At 35.2% G+C, this 18,754-nt stretch overlaps 1 protein-coding gene across 4 annotated transcripts in view; it reads right to left on the bottom strand.

The window, feature by feature from the left end:
* USP53 (ubiquitin specific peptidase 53) overlaps positions 1–18,754 on the bottom strand; it is a 42,955-nt gene that overhangs the window by 3,875 nt on the left and 20,326 nt on the right. For 3 of the 4 annotated variants that reach the window (XM_068941723.1, XM_068941721.1, XM_068941719.1), the window contains 11 exons: positions 17,985–18,098; positions 17,816–17,898; positions 17,379–17,484; positions 16,395–16,541; positions 15,796–15,945; positions 15,145–15,316; positions 14,147–14,296; positions 12,762–12,905; positions 11,787–12,516; positions 8,646–8,719; positions 671–770 (listed from right to left, as the gene is read on the bottom strand). In XM_068941723.1, the coding sequence (XP_068797824.1) occupies positions 671–770; positions 8,646–8,719; positions 11,787–12,516; positions 12,762–12,905; positions 14,147–14,296; positions 15,145–15,316; positions 15,796–15,945; positions 16,395–16,541; positions 17,379–17,484; positions 17,816–17,898; positions 17,985–18,098 (1,970 nt within the window). The remainder of the gene's footprint in view (positions 1–670; positions 771–8,645; positions 8,720–11,786; positions 12,517–12,761; positions 12,906–14,146; positions 14,297–15,144; positions 15,317–15,795; positions 15,946–16,394; positions 16,542–17,378; positions 17,485–17,815; positions 17,899–17,984; positions 18,099–18,754) is intronic. The other variant, XM_068941722.1, reaches the window with a different exon arrangement.

The following is an 18,754-nucleotide window of genomic DNA, read 5'->3' on the forward strand; positions in this document are numbered from 1 at the left end:
TTGAGATAAGCAGCCACAAAACTATTAAAACAACCCCACACATGGTAACACCATCTAAATATTCTGTAGCTGACTAGAGAACTACTTAATATATAGCCATTTCGCTAGAAGTTGTATCAAATCACTTGAAGTTTTCTTTCACGTGAAATTTAGGGTAACTAAAAATGAGCAATTCAAGAGATTCAGTTTCTGTAAGGAAAGATAAATGCCCTCAAAATTCAGGACTACAAATACAAATTCCGTTTTGTATAAGCATACCTGGGACTCAGTCTGATATATCCATTTAAAACAGGGGTGTTCAACTTGCTTTTAAGTTCTTGATTTTTAGGAAGTACTGGGCACTTACAATTCAAATCAGAAACTATAAGAACGTAACAGCAGCTTCTAAGCAGAAGTTATTGTTTTCACCCTTTCCAACCAAACTTTTCAATAGCTACTTTGGCTAACTACTACCTGTTATACCACATAAATGCAAAACAAAAATATTAGGGCCCTATGCTCAGGTGAGATGGTTTAAAACTACATAGAGTTATTTCGTTCCACTGACTAAGCATCAAAATTAAAACTCTCACTTTTTTTTTTTTTTTTTTAAACAACAGGAATATCACATATTAGAATTCAACATATTCTTTAATATATAACACAGTACATTAACAACATTATTAGTTACCTTTTTACTGGAGGACTGGGCATCTGCAAAGGTAATTCTGTTGGGAAATTAACATGAGGTCTATAGTTAACTTCTGAATCTAGCTGGTCTTTCCTCAAGTCTGGGGGTGGAAAAAAAATCCAAAATAAGAACTCGTCCTCTGAGATATTTCTCATAAGTTACACAAACAAATAAAGCACCACAACATAGTACACTTAATTTTTGTCAATATCTCTCTGACACAGTTAAAATAATAATTTGGAAGAAAATCTTTCACATTGGATTAGATCTTCTATTCATTCAAAATAATTTGGAAGAAATATTCAGTTTTTCACAAGTGTAACTTGAGAGCAGGTAATTATCACAAATTTTGAAGTCCTGTAAATGTGTTTTCAAGATCTTTTTAACATTTCATCTAATTAGAAGCACACTTTTCAAAAGCAGACTTTTACAAAAGCGTGTTTATTTAAACATCCCAAAACCACAAAAGAAATAGCCTAGTTTATAAAATAAATATCAACTCTTCCAGTTTCACATGATTCAGTACTAATGAAGCAGCATAAATACTGTAAGGGCTTCTTTAGTTTTAAGAAATGGATTATACAATTTTTGAAACAGCTTGACAATGTAACACCGGAGAACTGCTACATCTCTTACAGTAGCTGTGCTGTTCTTGGACATGTTGAGCCGGCAGTGTGAGCCTGTGCCTTAGACACATGACAAGAGCACGTGGGGCAGCTTACTACAGTCGCTTTCTAGAAGCCCTTTCTATTCAAGGGCAAAACCAAAGAATCTTTCTCCAAAGACACCAAATTCTCAACTATGCAGCTTATTATTAACAGTAAATATAAAGGAAGCATAATGCAATCTATGTTGACACCACAAAGAATAAAACTCTCTTGGCAAGTGAGCAGAAGCTGTCTCTTTGTTTAGAGATAGGTATTAGAATTCTTCCTGATACAATGATTGGCCCATTATAATCAGTCACCTTCTCTGAGGCCTTTCAAAAAGAAACTGATTTTGTAAATGCACGGACTAGCTTTATATAGCTACTCCACTTATTTAACAAGAATTAGCATCACAAACGGAGGCATACGCTTGCCTGAATCCTAGTGGAATAATCTCTGGTTCAGTAAATGGTATTACCTTTGCCAATTTCCAATGGGATTACAGAGGCTGCCCCCAAACTGTCATCAACAAAAGCTACATATGGTTTGGGCCTATTCTTAAATGATGTAATTTTACCAATTTAATTTTTTTTTTTTTTGGTTTTAATTTCCAAGTTTGAATAAAGTTGTGGAAAACAAAATGCTGCGTGAACATACAAGTCAAAAAACCCCAGAAAAAATAAACTAAAACTTCGAGTGAAGCTGGAGATTTGTCTTGAGAGACAATATCTGCCCTGCCTTTAGTTGACAGTTCAAGAGAGAAAGCCTTCAATAAGGCTTTTCTTCAACTAAAACCAAAACTCATTATTCCAGCATGGTAAACTCTAGAATGAGTATGAAAACATGGTTACCCAAAGAGCCCTTGTGACACTGACAAGGGTCAAGTAGCTAACCTGAAAGGAACTCAAAACTGGCCATAGTATCAGAAATAGCTAACACTGAGGTACTCAAATAGAAAACAATTTCTGAGGTACTCAAATAGAAAACATCTGTTCTATTACAGATTTTAATGAACTGTAAATTGCTTTAATGAAAAAGGAATGTCATATTATTTCCTGTGAATATTTTCAATTCAGTATTTAATCTCAGACCCAATTTCAGGATACAGTCTTAGCAACTGAATTAGTTAAATAATTTGCTTGATTAACAGTGTCTGTTAAGGTTTTAACTTGCAGACTTCAAATACATCAATTTTTATACAAGAGCACTTCTACTGAAAAAAACAAACCAACCAAACAATAAATTGCCCATACAACTGCTCTTTAATTCCACAAAACAACTGATGTGAAAAGCGTTCCGAGCCAAACCACTCAGGAATTTAGCCTTAATCTAAGGAATCAAAGGAATCAAAGTCCTTCCAGGAGGCAGTATCCTAAATCAGGCAGGAGGAGGCAGCAAAGGTTAACGAGCCATTCCTTCTGCGGAGCTTGGCAGGCATTCAACCAAAGCTGCTCAGTGATACCAGGTGGTTTGTGCCTCCAGAATTCCAGCTAACTTAAAAATAGATGTGTTATTTTCTCTTCTGCTGACATTAGATCCATGCATGGTTAAAACCAGAGACACACACTACCGGGAATTTTGGCTCTAGGTTCTTTGCAAATGTGAATACAGGGGAACAGCACAGAGTTCAGCTGGAGACTCGACATCCTTATCAACTGATCATAAAAAGCTTACCAATAACTTACAGGTAACTTTGGTTTCTCAAATACACACCAGCCTGCTTTTAAGATTTATAAATATATATATTTTCCACATCTGAATAGCCAACAGAGATTTTCAAAAAATGAAACACCATTCTAAGCCAACAGGCAAGACAAACAATTTCTCCTCTAATGACTGCATTTAGGCATACAAAATACTACAAAGCCCAACTTCTATACATTAAAAAAAAAGAAAATCAATTTCCTTTTCACTGTGTTTTAGCTGCAGGTACCCTGCAGTTTTCATTGCCTGATTTTTTTTTTTTTTTTTAAATTCCAGTAAGACGACAAGTAATACTTGATGTAACAGGTAGCGTGATAAATTTCTCTCCCTGAACACAGACATTTTTCTGTATTCAATTGAAGTGGCAGAAGAACTTACTTGGAGCAAGGCTTTGTGAATGTGGTACAAAAAAGCAGTCCTAGCCTAGAAGGTACACACATTACAACTTGTCCAAGCTGGAACATTCGGGGCAGAGGGGAGCAACCACACCTTCTGGAACAACGTTTAGAGGTCAAACAGTTCTTGTATATTAATTTGTGGATTTTTTTTTCCTCAATTGCTTTAAGCATCTGGACAAAATCAAAAGTAAAAGCTCCACTGTTTTTTCTGTGCTTGCATGTGTGTGTGAGTTTAAATAAAGCAACTGTTACCAAAGAACATAAACTTCTAGTCTCCCTTCGTTCTGATCTCTACGCTACCCTTCTTATAAAGTTTATCAGGTCTTTGTTTTAAAACCTGAACCCTAATCTTTGCATGATTTGTTTCAAATTTCAAACTTTCCACATTCACAAAGCGAATTACAAAAGCGAGAGTGCTTTAAATTTCGATCTGCATGGGCTAACTTGACTGTAGTTGGAAACCTTGAATGTTTGGCGGTGGGGGGGGGGGGGGGGGGTTGCTTGTTTGTTTTTAAACCAAAACTTCTCTCCTGTCAATTACATTTCCATTGGCTTAATGCTGATTTCTAAATTCCTCTATTACATTTTCCACACAACACTATCAGTGCCTAAGAAACTAGTAACTATTTCTTCCTATAGCTATAGGACTATAAAGCAAAGGACTTGAGAATATTTGTTAATGGGTGCCAAAAAAGGATTTTTCAAATGCTTATGGATTAGCTGACTAAAGCTGAAATTATAAAGAACACCACATCAGTTATAATCTTTTATCTATCACATATTCTCCTCTTTTCCTTTGAGGAATAGCAAGATCTAATATTCCATTTCTCCCTATTCACAGGGCAAAAGAGATGCGGAGCAAAGAAACTCATTTCACAAAGCTTAACAGCACGCAGGGAATATTTTGCTTCCTTCTTCAAATCCAGAGCAGCTTTCCTCCACACTCTCTCAAGGGGAAAGCTAACATATGGCAAGGCCACAAGTTTTGTTTCTAGAATTTATTCAAATTTCTGTGCTTGTGTTTCTGTGCATTGCTAACACTAGCAGAGGTGCGTGTAGGGGGCCATGCTTTCCCCACTAATATGCAGTTTTCTTGACAAAACTTAAATCATTTCATTAAAGCAGATCATATGTCTTGTAAACACTGCCAGAATTATTTTGAGAGGTTGCAGGGTCATGGGTAGATTTGTGCTGTCCTCTGGTTTGTCAGGATTAAGCATCACTAAACCATTTCTCACTTCCTGTCCTTTACGCAATTTTCAGAGAAGTGACTTTTAGCAGATCACGCTCATCAGTCTGCTTGCTTTATCCTTTAGCTGTGCTTGTCTAGAATAACAGTAAATCTACCATCTAAAGACACTCCAGAAAGGCATTTTTTGTTCCTGTTCCATATCAAGTAAATTAACTTTGAACAACTAGTCTGTTGTTCAAAAAGATAGTCATATACATTTGCTGCACCATAAAGGTTAAAAACTGCGTTCTGTTAGAGAAAAAAGCATGCTTGCATATTATTTTAAATTATTAGTAAGCATATGGTCTCTCTGAAAAAAACAGAGTTCTCTTTTTCAGAATTATGGTTTGTTTATGTTTTTGTTTTTTTTAAGAGATCCGGAAGGAAAGGCAATTCAGATTCTGTTTTATATATCCACCAGAGCTTCAGAAACATTCCAGAATTCAGTTGCAGTTGTCTCATACTATTGAACTGAATAAATACTAATGGGAAAACCTCTGGGTTTGCAATATTACGAACACTGCTTTGCAAATGCAAAACATTTGTTTCTTTCCACAGGGGAGACATTTTTAAGTTGAGGCTCTGCGTACATCCTTTTTAGAGATCACTGAACAGACAGACTTGTTATATTGCATTTTTTTAAACAGGAGGAAAATCTTGCCCTCGCACTGTTCAGGCCACGTGTTCTTTATAAGCAAAGACTTTAACCTCCAAAGTCCGTCAAGCTCAAACTTCACAAACAGCTACTCATTAATATAAATTAAGGATACCATATTTGCTTGCCTAATAGCCACATTTTCAGGCCAAAATTGTTCACACAGATTAGGGAATGGCCATACAGGACACCTGTTCTAGAACTACAGTAATCTATTGCTTGTTAATACTCGAGGAAGCAGTCATTTGATCTGCATAACCACTGTGAGATCCAATGTTACTACCTTCATAATATAACAATAAGCTTACTTTTGTGAGTCAAGGACAGAATTCCTCAGCTACTGAGCAAATACTTAATAGGAGCTTACTCAGCTTCTGTTAAAATCAGGAACTGGTGAAGCACAGTAATAATTATCATGGGTACTACTAGAACTTCAACATTGTTTCCTTAAGAAAAGGGGAGAGAAAAAGTCAGGAAAAAATATTTTTAAGTCCCTGTCAGGAGCTAACAATGATTTCTTACAACATTCCACTCTTTGGAGAGGTCTGGACATTTCTTTCTTAAGGTACCATTTTCTAAGAGTCTATACGGTATTCATCTAACAGTCCAAGTCTTGCTCATACTACTCTGAGATATGGCATAGGGTAATCAAGCTGCTAGCCTTAAATGACTATTTCTGTCCTTCTGAAAGGTGCCCTGACACACTTTTTAGACAACTGAGTCTAAATAAGTTAGTATGTGAAGGTCTTTGACCCCACATACATGTGAGCTGATCAAATTCTTCACTATTGTTTTCAGTTAAGTGACAGTATCCACTAAGCCTATTAATCATTACACTGAAAGTATTACTTTCTAAAATATGCAAAAAGCTTGAGAACTTCACATTTCATTTAGGATATATATGTTTTTGCTATGAAACTACTCAGAACTTAGTATTGAATTGGTATTGCTGAACAGATGTGATTTTATCATTGTTTTATTACAATCATTATGGTAATGTTTCAGGATAATTCTAAGCATCACTTGGAACCAACACATTTTTGAAGAAGCATCTATGATGCACAGTGAAAGTTTTAAATATATTTGAGTCCATCACATGGTAAACGCCACAGAATACTCACTACTAAGGTCAAATATGGTTTGAAAACACTTATATTTTTTCATTCTGATAGCCCTTAAAAATTTTTCCACTAGTTATTTTTTCTCTCCAAATGTTTATTTTTTTCACTGATATGCTAAATACTGTATAGTACAGAACTACAGGAGCTTAAATGTCAAGAACAAAACAGATCTTTGCATTCCAAAAAACACCAGACACCAAAAGGTTTGGGGTAGGGAGTTTGTTATCAAAATAAAAAAAAACAAAAACAAAAACAAATTAGTTCTCTTTCTACAACAACAACATCAGAATAAAGACAGAAAAAATAAGTGATATGGCCAAAAAAACCCCATGGATTTTAAGTCTTAGGAAAAAGCTATACTGTACAATATTTGAAAAGTGTAGTATGATATCTATAAAAATCAAACATTTCCTGGGGAAGTGGTCTAATATTTATTGCAACTCTTTGTACAAGCACCATTCCATTGTTTCAACAACAGTGGATAGTGATTTTGGCTGGCCTTATGCTGACCTGTAGTATTTTTATGCTAAGGCATTTGTCAAATTTATAAAAATCTAGAAGACATATTAATATGTAAAAGGAAGTAGATTTCCTTATTGCAAGTGTTTCTTCCTGATATTGCTTCGTCTCTTATAAGAAAAGAAATGGTACTGCACTCCACTGAGACACTTTTAAAACTCTTTCTTAGTATGTTCCAAGAAAACTCTCCGAAATGTTTTTGTGGTGAAGCATAGGGAATGAACACAAGGGGTATGTTCTAACGGTTTGTTTTTTGTTTTGCTTTTGAAAACAAACTCTTGCTAAAAATCATTAGAAAATGAGAAGCATGTTCTAAAAGCAGAATATATGCAACAAAACTAGAGATTTACATTTAATCATTTGTGTTGGATTAAAAAGAAAAGGCCCTGAAAGGGCAAAGAAAAGGATTTGCACTGAATGCTTTATGTCAGCATAGGGTCAGCCAAAATTGCTAATATGATGAACAATACTGTTTCCAGTTCTTACACACAGAACTAATCAGTCAGTAGCAGGTAAGTACTGGGCCACTTACTGAGGAGGTAGTGGTATATAAAATGCACAAGAAAGGACAAATTGTTATCAACTGTAAAAGCAAACACTGTGTAACAAAGCACATCAAGAAAGTTTGGTATGGGGCAGGAAGAAACACTGTACCCTGAATACCTAACAGTTAATTCATTAAAAAAAAAAAAAAAACGCCCTGAGAAGTAGCTGTAACCTCTCAAAACTATACTTACATTTTATATACTGAAATACAATATATCCAAGTGTTAAAAAAATTGCCAAGCCTGTCACTTTTGTGTTAGAGGTAGTGTGGAACAGCTGATTAGGAGACCACTTTTAAATGGCTCAACCCAGAGCCAAGCACTGCCACTGCAGGGTGAAAGGATGTGCTACAAACAGATAAACCTCTACCCTGTATGTTCATGACCAAGAGCAGAAATAGGAGCTACTGTTGCTGCTACTGTCATGCCACAACTTTCTTTCCATGACGGCAGAGCACTAAAAAAACCCCCTCTATTTGGAAACCTATCTATCACAGCAGCTAGCTAGGAGTCCATTTACAGTGTACATTTTCCCTAAAAGAAAAGAAACCAAATAAATGAAGGTGCTTTGTGGAACAGAATGCTTTAAGTACCCCTGACAAGAACGATATGGTTATTGAACTGCTGCTCCTTTATGTTTCCATCAAAGTGCACCAAGCAGGGACATGAACACCATCTTTATGTCCATCTTCATCACAAAGGTTAAAAAAAAGATGTGAACAAGAACAAAATTTGGAATTTACTGTGGAGAGAAAAAAAATACATCAACAGGTTTTCTTTGCCATTCTAAAAAGACAGAGCACACAGGCTATGCAGTCCAGAAGACATCTCTCTACCGCAAAATGTGTATCAGAATACTAGCATCATGCCCGAAAGAGCCACCAATTCTATGCAGATTCCACTCTAATTCACCTAAATACAGAGTAATTTCAAAAAGTCAAAAACACGTGGCTATTGCTTGTAAAAAAAATAGCAGCAACAATAAGATTTTATGAAATATCATCATGACATAAATTTATGGACCGAGATTATAAAATAAAAGGCCAGTCGAAGATGTCCAACTCCTGTGTGACATTAGCATTAAAATTGTGGTACACCTAAACATTTCTTTTTCTAAGAAAACTTCTTGGTTTTTATATAGGTTAAAGTTCTTACCATAAAAGTTTCTGCTCTGCTGGGAAACAGAACGTAACACATTTTCAGCTTTCTTGGTTGACAAGTTCTGGTTGCTGTAAAATAAGCACACATGCAATCTGAAGGCTTAAACTACTGATACATGATCACAAACATTATTGCATATAGTACATACAAGCTTTAAAAATACCAATTTTGGCTTTCTATGTGAAAATTTGGCCTTCCTTTTCATCACTCTATCACATTTTTTGCTAAAACACATACTACATATGAGAAGACAGTGGGGTAATCCTTGAATATTTTTAACACAACTGCCACCTGTGGCAGGCTGCGCTGACACAGAGAAGTTCAGGATCAGCCAAATTCTTTACTGTGGGCAGGAGAAAAACAGAGCTTGAAAAGCTGATGTTCTCAGTTTGTTCTGGAGACTTAGACACCCACTCATCCCAGCCCTACCCAGTGTAACAGCAAGATGCCTAATACACAGCACATAAGATCAAGAAAATTCACGTTTTAGTATCATATCACTCTGATTAATAAAGATCAAAGTTAACAAAAGTTAACAGAAAAAAGATGCACCGCCTGTGAGAAAGGCCTGCCAACTGCACTTTTTCTCATTGTAAAAAAAAAAAAAAAAAAAAAAAAGGGAATAAGAATTTCAAAAAGTGCTTACCAAGCACAAGCGATCACCAAGAAAGCATGATAGTTCTTAAATAAAAAAGTGATTTTCTAAAGGTACAGACAGCATTGGGTATCCAATTCCATTTATTTGAAAACTTTCCCTTCCGTTACCCCCTTAAATGCAGTAAAAGAATACTACCCATGCAGTACACATGGTTTCCAATTTATCATCAGTACCACCCATGTCCAAAACATACGCATATTTCAGTGCTAATAGTTTACATCCTGAATATCTCAGGGTTAAACATACAACAATATCTGACTATGACAAACCTAAGTTTTCTAAAAATGTAAAAATCTCATCAGTATCAATATCTTAAGTATCTGAAACCTGTTAGCTACCATTTTAGCTTGCTGTCCATTCTCCTACTTTGACATTTAGCTACTCATTATTACTGTTTGTTGCAATACACATCATTCCTGTACGTTGTGAATGACATTGTCTTTCATTCACACCTGTTATATGAATATTCATTTAAAAGCTCTTTTTCAAACTCATGCTGAAAGATAACAGTAGCAGATGCAAGGTAAAAAAACCCACCACCACCACACAGTGGATTTAGTAAATCTTTCTGTTTTAGTTCAGCCAAAAACGTGTATAACCAATCCAGATAAGGAGCCGACAAACACCCTGCCAGTTCCTGCCTTCTCCAAGGGTAAGGCAGGGAGGAAGATACACACTGGCAATTTTACAATAAAGAATGTCTCTTATTGAGAGGACAAGAAAATAAGAAAAACATTGAAAGAATCAGGAAGAAGGGAGAAACAACCCAACAGAAAACAAAAAATAAGTCATTTTTTCCACCTTCTAAAAGCACTCTCAAGCAATTCATTTATATTCTTTTATTTCTATAAGACTAAAATCTAACTAGCTAGAAAGAAACTAGCGGGTACTGCCAATCAACTCCAACAATTAATCATGTAACATCCTTCCGAAATTGAACGGCCCAAGAAGTCGCTTGTATTTTGATAGTGTGGGGTTTTTTGGCTAGCTTAAAAATATTTAAATCGTAGTGTAAGCAGACTCTTAATGAACTAAGTTACTTACACTTACCATGTTCTCTCTCATTTAATATACAATCAGCACTCAGGCATCCCATTAAATTATCCATCAGGCATTTTAAAAAATGAGCGCTTTCCCTACATTGAAGCATAGTTAAATTGGAAATCTCTGTTAGAGGAGACTATAGACACTGAAACAGTACACCATAGTATAGCCATTTTTATGTCCTTATGTATGTGTCTATACGGCAAATAAAATAATTCCCTCGGAAAGTAAGAAGTAAATTAGTTTTGCTTCCTCACAGTTCCAAAATAATCAGAGATATTTTATTTCAGCCAGAATCTGCATTTTAAATGCTTTAAAAGAAAGTTTTACTTTGATAACTTGCTATATATTTTATGAAATACATTTTAAAATGTGCATCTCCACTTAGAGAAGTCGGAGCATTTTACTCCTGCAATTTGCTATTCCCTCTCCAGTTAAAACAAAAAACAAAAAAACCCACACATTTCAGATGAAAATATATGTCCAAAAATTGGATCAAACCTAGCAATGACTTGTGACTAAGCTTGGTCTAATAACTGTGCTTTTTAATCTTAAGGGTATTAAGAAGATTCAGAAGTACAGATTCTAGTAGGAACTAAATTCTGTATGCAATTTAGGACACATTGCAGAAAACAGCATATGGAAGGTTGATACCTTTATATTTTTCATTACAGCATACTGCAGTTTAAGAAGTTTAACAAAATTTGTCTACTACTTGCATTTTTTACCAGTTTTTTAAAATTTTACAGTACACTTTTCAGCAAAGATTTCAAACCTCTCACTTAATGTACTATCAAGTGATCAATATATACCTGAGATGCTCTAGAAATCTAAATTCCAGAACAATGGCTAATAACGATATATATGGTTCATCTACTGACATAATCATGTTTCCATTGGGGCCTGCCAATACAACTTTTATAGGTACAAAACTTAGCGCAATTACGCAGGATTTGATTTTGAAGAAGTTTACACTTTACCAATGAAACTTCATGTATTCCAGAAACCATTTTTAGCCTTTTCCAGGCTACACCCATATGATTTGTACAGAGAGCAGTATTCCATTACAGATGCCAAGTTACCTACAGTCTAAAAAAATTTGTAACTAAAGTAGTGCAGCAATTACTCCAAATGTAACACATCCTGTCCTTCAGCAGGATTTCTGGCTCAGTGCCATAATAATGTAGTTCTGTTTGGAAGGCATTTAGCCAAATAGTGTTGCAGCCGCAGAGTGCAGATAAAGTTAATACAAAACTGAATTTCTTCACCTGTATTTCTAGATAAGTTGCTAGTTTTCTGCAAACAAGACCTAAAGAACAGAAAGTTGCAAAAGCATGTTTTCTTGACGGCAATTGACCTGCCACATGCAGATTAGAACAGCCTACTTTTCTGTTACGACAATCTATGCAAGTTCTTAAGAGCATTAGCATTACCTGCAGGAAACACTTTCTTTAATGTTCTTGACATCTGCTGGGCTGATTCCTTCAATAACAGGTGAGTCCAGATTTGCAGATCCATTGCTGATATGATCACTGCTTTCATACCCAGATTCTGTCCTCTGCATTTGCCAGTTATCACCGTGGATTTTTCTCTCTGTAAATCCTTTGCTTTTTTCAGCATTCCCTTTTCCCTCTGAATCCAAAGAGCTTCGACTTCCTGTATCCTGTTTTGTTTCATCTTCATATATAGTCATTAAACCTTTCTGGATCTGGTTCTCCTTGGGCCAATGGTTAAAGCTCCGCTCTTTTTCATGCTTAGATTTACTGTTTAGATTTGCTTTATGTTTTGGGCTATGCTGCTTCTTCTCAGTCTCACTGAAAATGCTGTCTACGTTTAGTGTCTCTCGCATGGGTTTCCAACCTTTACTTCTGCTTCTGCTGCTGATACTTCCTTTGTCCCTAGAGTCTTGGCTGCTGTCTGTATCGTAGCCAGTGACACCATCAGTCCGGGTCCTGATCATCACCTTCTCCCCAGCAGGAAAAGGTTCTGTTTTATTTGATCCTGGCACCTGTACAGAAAGCTTGGCTTGGTGAGGTGCACTGTCATGCTTATAAGGTCCTCTTCCCTGGCTGTTGTATATGCGCTGATCAGCATATTGTCTAAGTCCACTTCCAGCTGGAGGAGACCCTGACTTAAAATTGGAACGATCTTCCCCAATCAAATCTTGTGGGGGGGAGGGGGGGGGGAAAAAAAGGTTCCATTAAAGTTTTTTCTAATGTTTAACTTTGATACAGTTATACTACATATTTTTCTTAGGCTATCTCAAACTCAACAAAATCAGTATGTATCTCAGAATCTTTGAGTGATAGGAAACTTTAACGTTATGACCTTTTCTCTTAAAGGGAGAAGTACTGATGCTAAAAATCTATTCAACCCATTGATTTTCCGTTTGTATTTTTAAAACGTACCTCTTTGTCTCCCAGATTCTTTTCTCAGTCCCCTGTCTGCATCTTTTCGTAAAGATGAAAAGTTTTTCATATCAGCAGCTTTCTGAGCACACTCTCTGGATATGTCCTTCAGCCTATCCTTTTGATCACTGTAACCTAACTTAGCTGCAAAAAATATTTCATTTGTCAAAATTCATTAATAAAAAGTCATAAACAAAATACAACTATATTTATGTACCATAACATTTAGATTTTAATACCAATACTTCTTACACAGACAATAAAATTATATGCCACAGATCCCTAAGCCAAGGTAAGGTGTATAGTATAGATAAGTGTATAGACATCTGCAAGCAGTCCATTAAACATAGCTATTAAAAGCAACCAAAGCAGCATTAAGTCAAGCCTGCCTCACAAACGCACATCTTCCAAATTCATCTTAGTTTTTAAGCTTGAATGCTCAACCCATTGTCAAAGCACCTACTATTTACATCAAGTTTCGGAAATCATACTGAAAAATGTGAATCCAAGTTTAATCTTGTCTTGTTAAAACATGAAGTTATGTTTTTAAGAAAGTAGTGAAGGGAACACGAAGTTATATTTTTAAGAAAGCAGTGAAGAGATCTGTAGTTTTTAAAGAGTGATCCCATTACTCAGTACCATTTCTGGGTCATCACCTCATTAAAAAAAGTTATCAAGCAGAGCATTCTCAGCATGGAAAAGTCTAGGAATTCAACACTAAAAGACAGAGGAGAAATATATCTCTCAAGAGGAACCATCATCTCTCCTCCTGACCAGTATGAGGAGTCTGGAGCAGAGACACAGACAAGTAACATAGAAGTCACTCCTCATAGGACTTTTTATACCTTGCTTTCTTGGAAATTTAATTTACAGATAAAATGGATTTTTAAATAGGTTTAAAATAACTTCTTTACTATTCTTTCAAAAAATAAGATAAAAGTCAGACAAGACTAAAAATAATGGTCCCTATCACGATACTGGTGGGAAACAGTGTTCCTCAAATAGCTAACGATCCACAGAGTCACATCACATGGGCCACAGGACCAAATCAACTTTTTAACATGCATTTTAACTGACAATATAATTAGAAGGCATGGTGATGTTTAAGAAATGGACTAAAGTCTTGAGAACCACTTTAGCACAGGAATAATAAAGGGCAGTTAAAAAAAAAAAATATATAGATGTACACCACAAAGGTTAATACTCCATGACAGACATTATTTAACCATTAGCTGCTATTCACAGATGCATTAAACACAGTGATAGAATTATTCCTTTAGAAATAATTCTAGTCTGGAAGTTAGCACATGTCTGAAAAGCTGTTGACTGAAATTACTTCATAAGCCATGTATTTGGAGGAAAAAAAATAAATAAAAAGTACATACCTGGACCTCTACCACCACTAGCTTGAATATGGCTTCTACTGAATGCTGTATTATCTGGCTGAAGTTTTTTATTACTCTTTTGATTAGCAGGGTCTCCAATTCCATTCTCTTTTGTGTGGTCTAGTTTAAGAACAGAATGCTTTTCAAATCCTGTCAAAGGAATATCTATCTTCAGAAGTGAAAGGCTTCCTAATTTAAGGTTCCCAGTATCGAAGTTCAAAAATAAAGGACTGACATATTTATAACGCTATATCGCAACGGGATAATTTTAATTCTTTCTTCCCTGAAGCAATCTACATTCAATTGCAGCTCATTATGTGAAGATGAATATGTCAAATCCAATTTATTTTATTTATTTGTATGTAAATGTTAAGAGAGAGCAGTAGAAACTATAGAAACAAAAGAACTTAAGTTCTGACATGCTGAGGCCTCTAGTATAAGGATCTGTGAGAAAAGAAGTTTCCTGCAGCTTCTTCTGATTTTTCCTCAAGTTCTGAATTGGCATTTAGTGTCTGTATGTGTATACAGATATATACACATACTCACATGCCAATACGTTTATATATAAAATATGGATATAATACGAATATATTCTTATTTGTAGTATTGTTTTACCTAAAACACCTGTTTTATAGTATTTTAGAGGTATTTTAAATACACAAATACAGACATAAGAACACCTGCATATACAAATATACTAAGATTTTCTTCTGAAATAACTATTTTACATGTAACTTTTAACTACGGCCAAACAATCTACAACAGAAGATAACTTCCCCATTACCTGTGTATCTCAATTTGTATTCCCCTATCAGATGCAGAACAGACAATTCTACTATTAAATATACACACTAATCTTTTGAGACTTACTAGACAATTATTGATAAAGACACTTAAGAAGTAGGCAGCTAATGTGCTACTCCTCCTTTATAATTAAAATTTTTTAAATATAATTGAGATTATATTATTAACATTTAAAAAAAGAAAAATGTCATTACCCAAGTCTTCCCCATTTCCTCCTGCTGCTTTGTATTGAGACCAGTGAATAATATGCTTTGGAGCATCTTCTGCAGATACAGCCGTGCCATCTGGGTTAGCATAAAATAGCAACAAAGGCTGAAAGTGACATCGAATACACTTGGAGACCACATCTTTCCATTTTGTTCCAATCTAAGAAAAAAAGACATTCTATTTGCATCAACATCATTGAACCTAATTAAGGAAAAAATAATGTAATAAGCTACAGGTACTGAATGACTAACTCCAAAAACTGCATTAAAATTTAAAACGTTAGCACATGAGTTTATGTAACTTGTGGCAAGACACCAGCATCAGCATTTACACAGGTTAGCAGAACACCAACGCTACGAATACAGCTATCAATAATCATTCTTTTTTCTTCTTTTTCCTAAAAAGGAATACAAATTAAAAAGTCAATAAGAACTATACTAACATTTGAAAGCGTGCAGCATTTGGAAAACAGAATCGTAAAGTGGTGCAGTTGATTCTAAATCTGATTTGTAAAAACTGACAAATGAAAATAAAGACTTATGAAAATAAAGACATTTATTTGAATCATTTCAAGTCTGCTGTCAAAAGAATGCATTCTAGAAAAGTAAAGATCTGGTAGCAGTAGAAAAAAAATTTACCTCTTTGACATTAGCATCATCAAACAGCACCCACTTGCAACTTTTAGTGTGAAAGGCAAAGGCACAGTAATGTCGGCTTGTGTAGCAAATCATTCCCACAAGAAAAAGTTCACTATTTTTGGCGTTTTCGTCCGTAACCCTATAGAACAGCTGCAAAAATGATTTCATAATTTTAAATACGTGTAAAACACTTAGCATTAACATCTAGAACAACTACTGGAATTTCACCAAGGCAATCGGTATTAAATATCCTCTTGCAGTATATAATTTTTCATGAATTTAAATAATGATTTTTGCACTTATTGGGTCTGTTACAACATTTATATTCACAAAGTTGATAGGGCAAAACAATAATTCTCAAGAGTAATTCCAGATTATCTGAAAATTTCAGATTTCAAACTGAACATGATATTCCTAGATTTTCAACCAGAAATTCACTGACTTTCACCTTCATAATCAAGTCTGAGACCAACACTATTTTCTTCTCTCACAAAAAAGGAAACTAAAAGCAGACAAGACTTGAAGTTAATTTTTTTTGTCCCCAGAAACACATAATGAAATTCTAGAATAAGCATTTCATTTAGTTTTAGGTCAGATACCCCAGGAAGATAAAGTTGTGTTGCCAGATTCCGCATAACCTCTTCTGTCAGATCAGAGTGTTCTGAATCCCAGACTAAACCAATTGTGACAATCTCAGGGCAATTCATAAGAACACGACGAATTTTTATTTTTTGACCACAGCTACTCTAGAAGAAAGAAAAAAAAAAAAGCAGAGGGTAAACAAATATGTAAAAACCCTGAAATTCAATGCTGAGTTACTAGAAAACATAGAATAACAAAGTAACTCTAATTTCTTCCAGTTCTGAAATTTAATTGTTTGCTGCTAACAATTCAAAGATAACATTCCTCATCACTTTTTTTTACATAAATACCATAAAAATACTGATGAATATGACAGCTAAACTTCTATGTCCAAATATCACCTTAAAATATAAATCTCTAAAAATACGCGAGTCACTATCACAACTTCTATTTTGCCCCTCCCAGCACACACCATTTTCATCATTTAAGCTTATTTCTGTACTTTCTTGTGTGCTTTTCTATGTTTCCTAGATGAAGACTATTCAAAACTGAACCATTTAAGGAAGCAGGGGATGAAGCACAACAACCACATGAAAGAGACTATTTTGGTCAATATAAGTACAAAATTATTCCAATGAAAGACTATTTTGTCAAGTTGTCTCTCCTACAGCATACATGAGCTAAAGCAGCTTTGCTCAGACAATACACCTATTCAGATTAATCAAAGACGACTAGCTATACGTTTGATGTGCAGTGAAGAATAAAGCAGGGATCTAATAACGTGATTTTCTAACTGGCCCCTTGCACCTACAATACTAGGAATTTATCCCTATCTGGAGCAACAGAATATATATTTAAGGCTTTCCTACCCTAACCTAGGCTGCACTGAAGTAGCCACAAGTTATCCTTCTTTTAGGGGAATAATTTAAGCCTGATTTAACATCCTGGAAGATTCTCTCTAGTATCTTAATCAGAGTAATGCAACATCTTTGTTTACTTACAGGACACTTTCTATAGTCATCAGAAGTATTTGCTGCTTGCAGCAATTCTGCAAACATTTCCGGCTTGAGACGTTCATGCCTTTCCATCATTCTATCTACTTCATTACTACAAAAAAGAAACAGGAATAAATTCCACTGTAGATCACCCTTAAGAATAAACACATTTCAACCAACTCTCAACTATTTCTTATGGAAAAAAAGAAAAGATTCAGAGACAATATGAAACAGCAGCAACGCACATTCTTTTTGCCAAGCTCTCTTTATAACTAGCTTTTGAAATCCAAATGTTACCTTTGAACAGAATCTCAAAAGCATGTTTTAACAAAGAAAAATTAAGTGATTTGTTTTAACACTTGCGGGATTTGCCTAGCATGTTTTGATTATTATTGGGAGGGTATATGCAGAAAAATGAGATGAAAGAGAATAAAAGCTCTTACCACAGGGCTGTGGTAGAAATATAACGCACAAACTCCGTAAAAGGCAAGGGGTCTGATGACGCTCCACAACTGCGACATACACACTACAAAAGTAAAGATCCATTAGTTTTTATTTACTCATGACAGCAAAAATAAATTATCTGTTAAAGCAATGAAATAAAGGTCCAACCTGTTCATACAGTGTCATAGCAAACTTCTGATGAGCAATACAAGATTTTGAAGTGCACATATCTGTTTCACTGTTCGGCACTAGGTGAAAATGAATCCTCTCAAGAATATTTTCCTAAATAGAAACAATAATATAAATATGAAGTGAATTGATAAAGTCAGAATCCACAAACACCACCACAGTCTAACACTCCAGCAACTGTTTACCTTTGCTCCATATGGGCTACCTATCAGCTAAACTTATTTAATTTTGTCCCTCTTCACAATTAATTAGGTAGGAATGCTCTTCACCTAAAGGTTTCCAAACATTAACAAAACAGCCCTAGACAAAAGTCATCCAACTGTTCTTCCAGAGTGCATTCTCCACTGAAGGCAGTGAATTTTCAAAGAAAAAGAAAGTTGTTCTTATAGCAAGACCGGATATTAATCACATCGCATGCAATTCCTGAGAAATTCTTTGGATCAGGCCTCCAGATTTAGCCCATCTGCCAGCATGATGAGTACTGCTGACAGAGGCCTGGAAAAAGCTTAGAAATAGCATGTACCTTACCCCATCTCAAGTCTCACTTTTTAAACTAAAAACTTTTTTCTAAATAGTACTATGACTGTCATCTGCTTGGCTCCCTTAATCAGCATGCTCAGCTGCAACAAAACATCTTCCAGTATGTGATGAGAGAATACTTCGAGGCACACGCTAAATATTCAAACCTAGAGATTACTCTTTTCTCAGAGAGGATAACCCTTCTCTCCACCAAAAAAAACTTTTGGGAG

This window comes from Struthio camelus, chromosome 4, assembly GCF_040807025.1.
Source record: "Struthio camelus isolate bStrCam1 chromosome 4, bStrCam1.hap1, whole genome shotgun sequence".
NCBI lineage: Eukaryota > Metazoa > Chordata > Aves > Struthioniformes > Struthionidae > Struthio > Struthio camelus.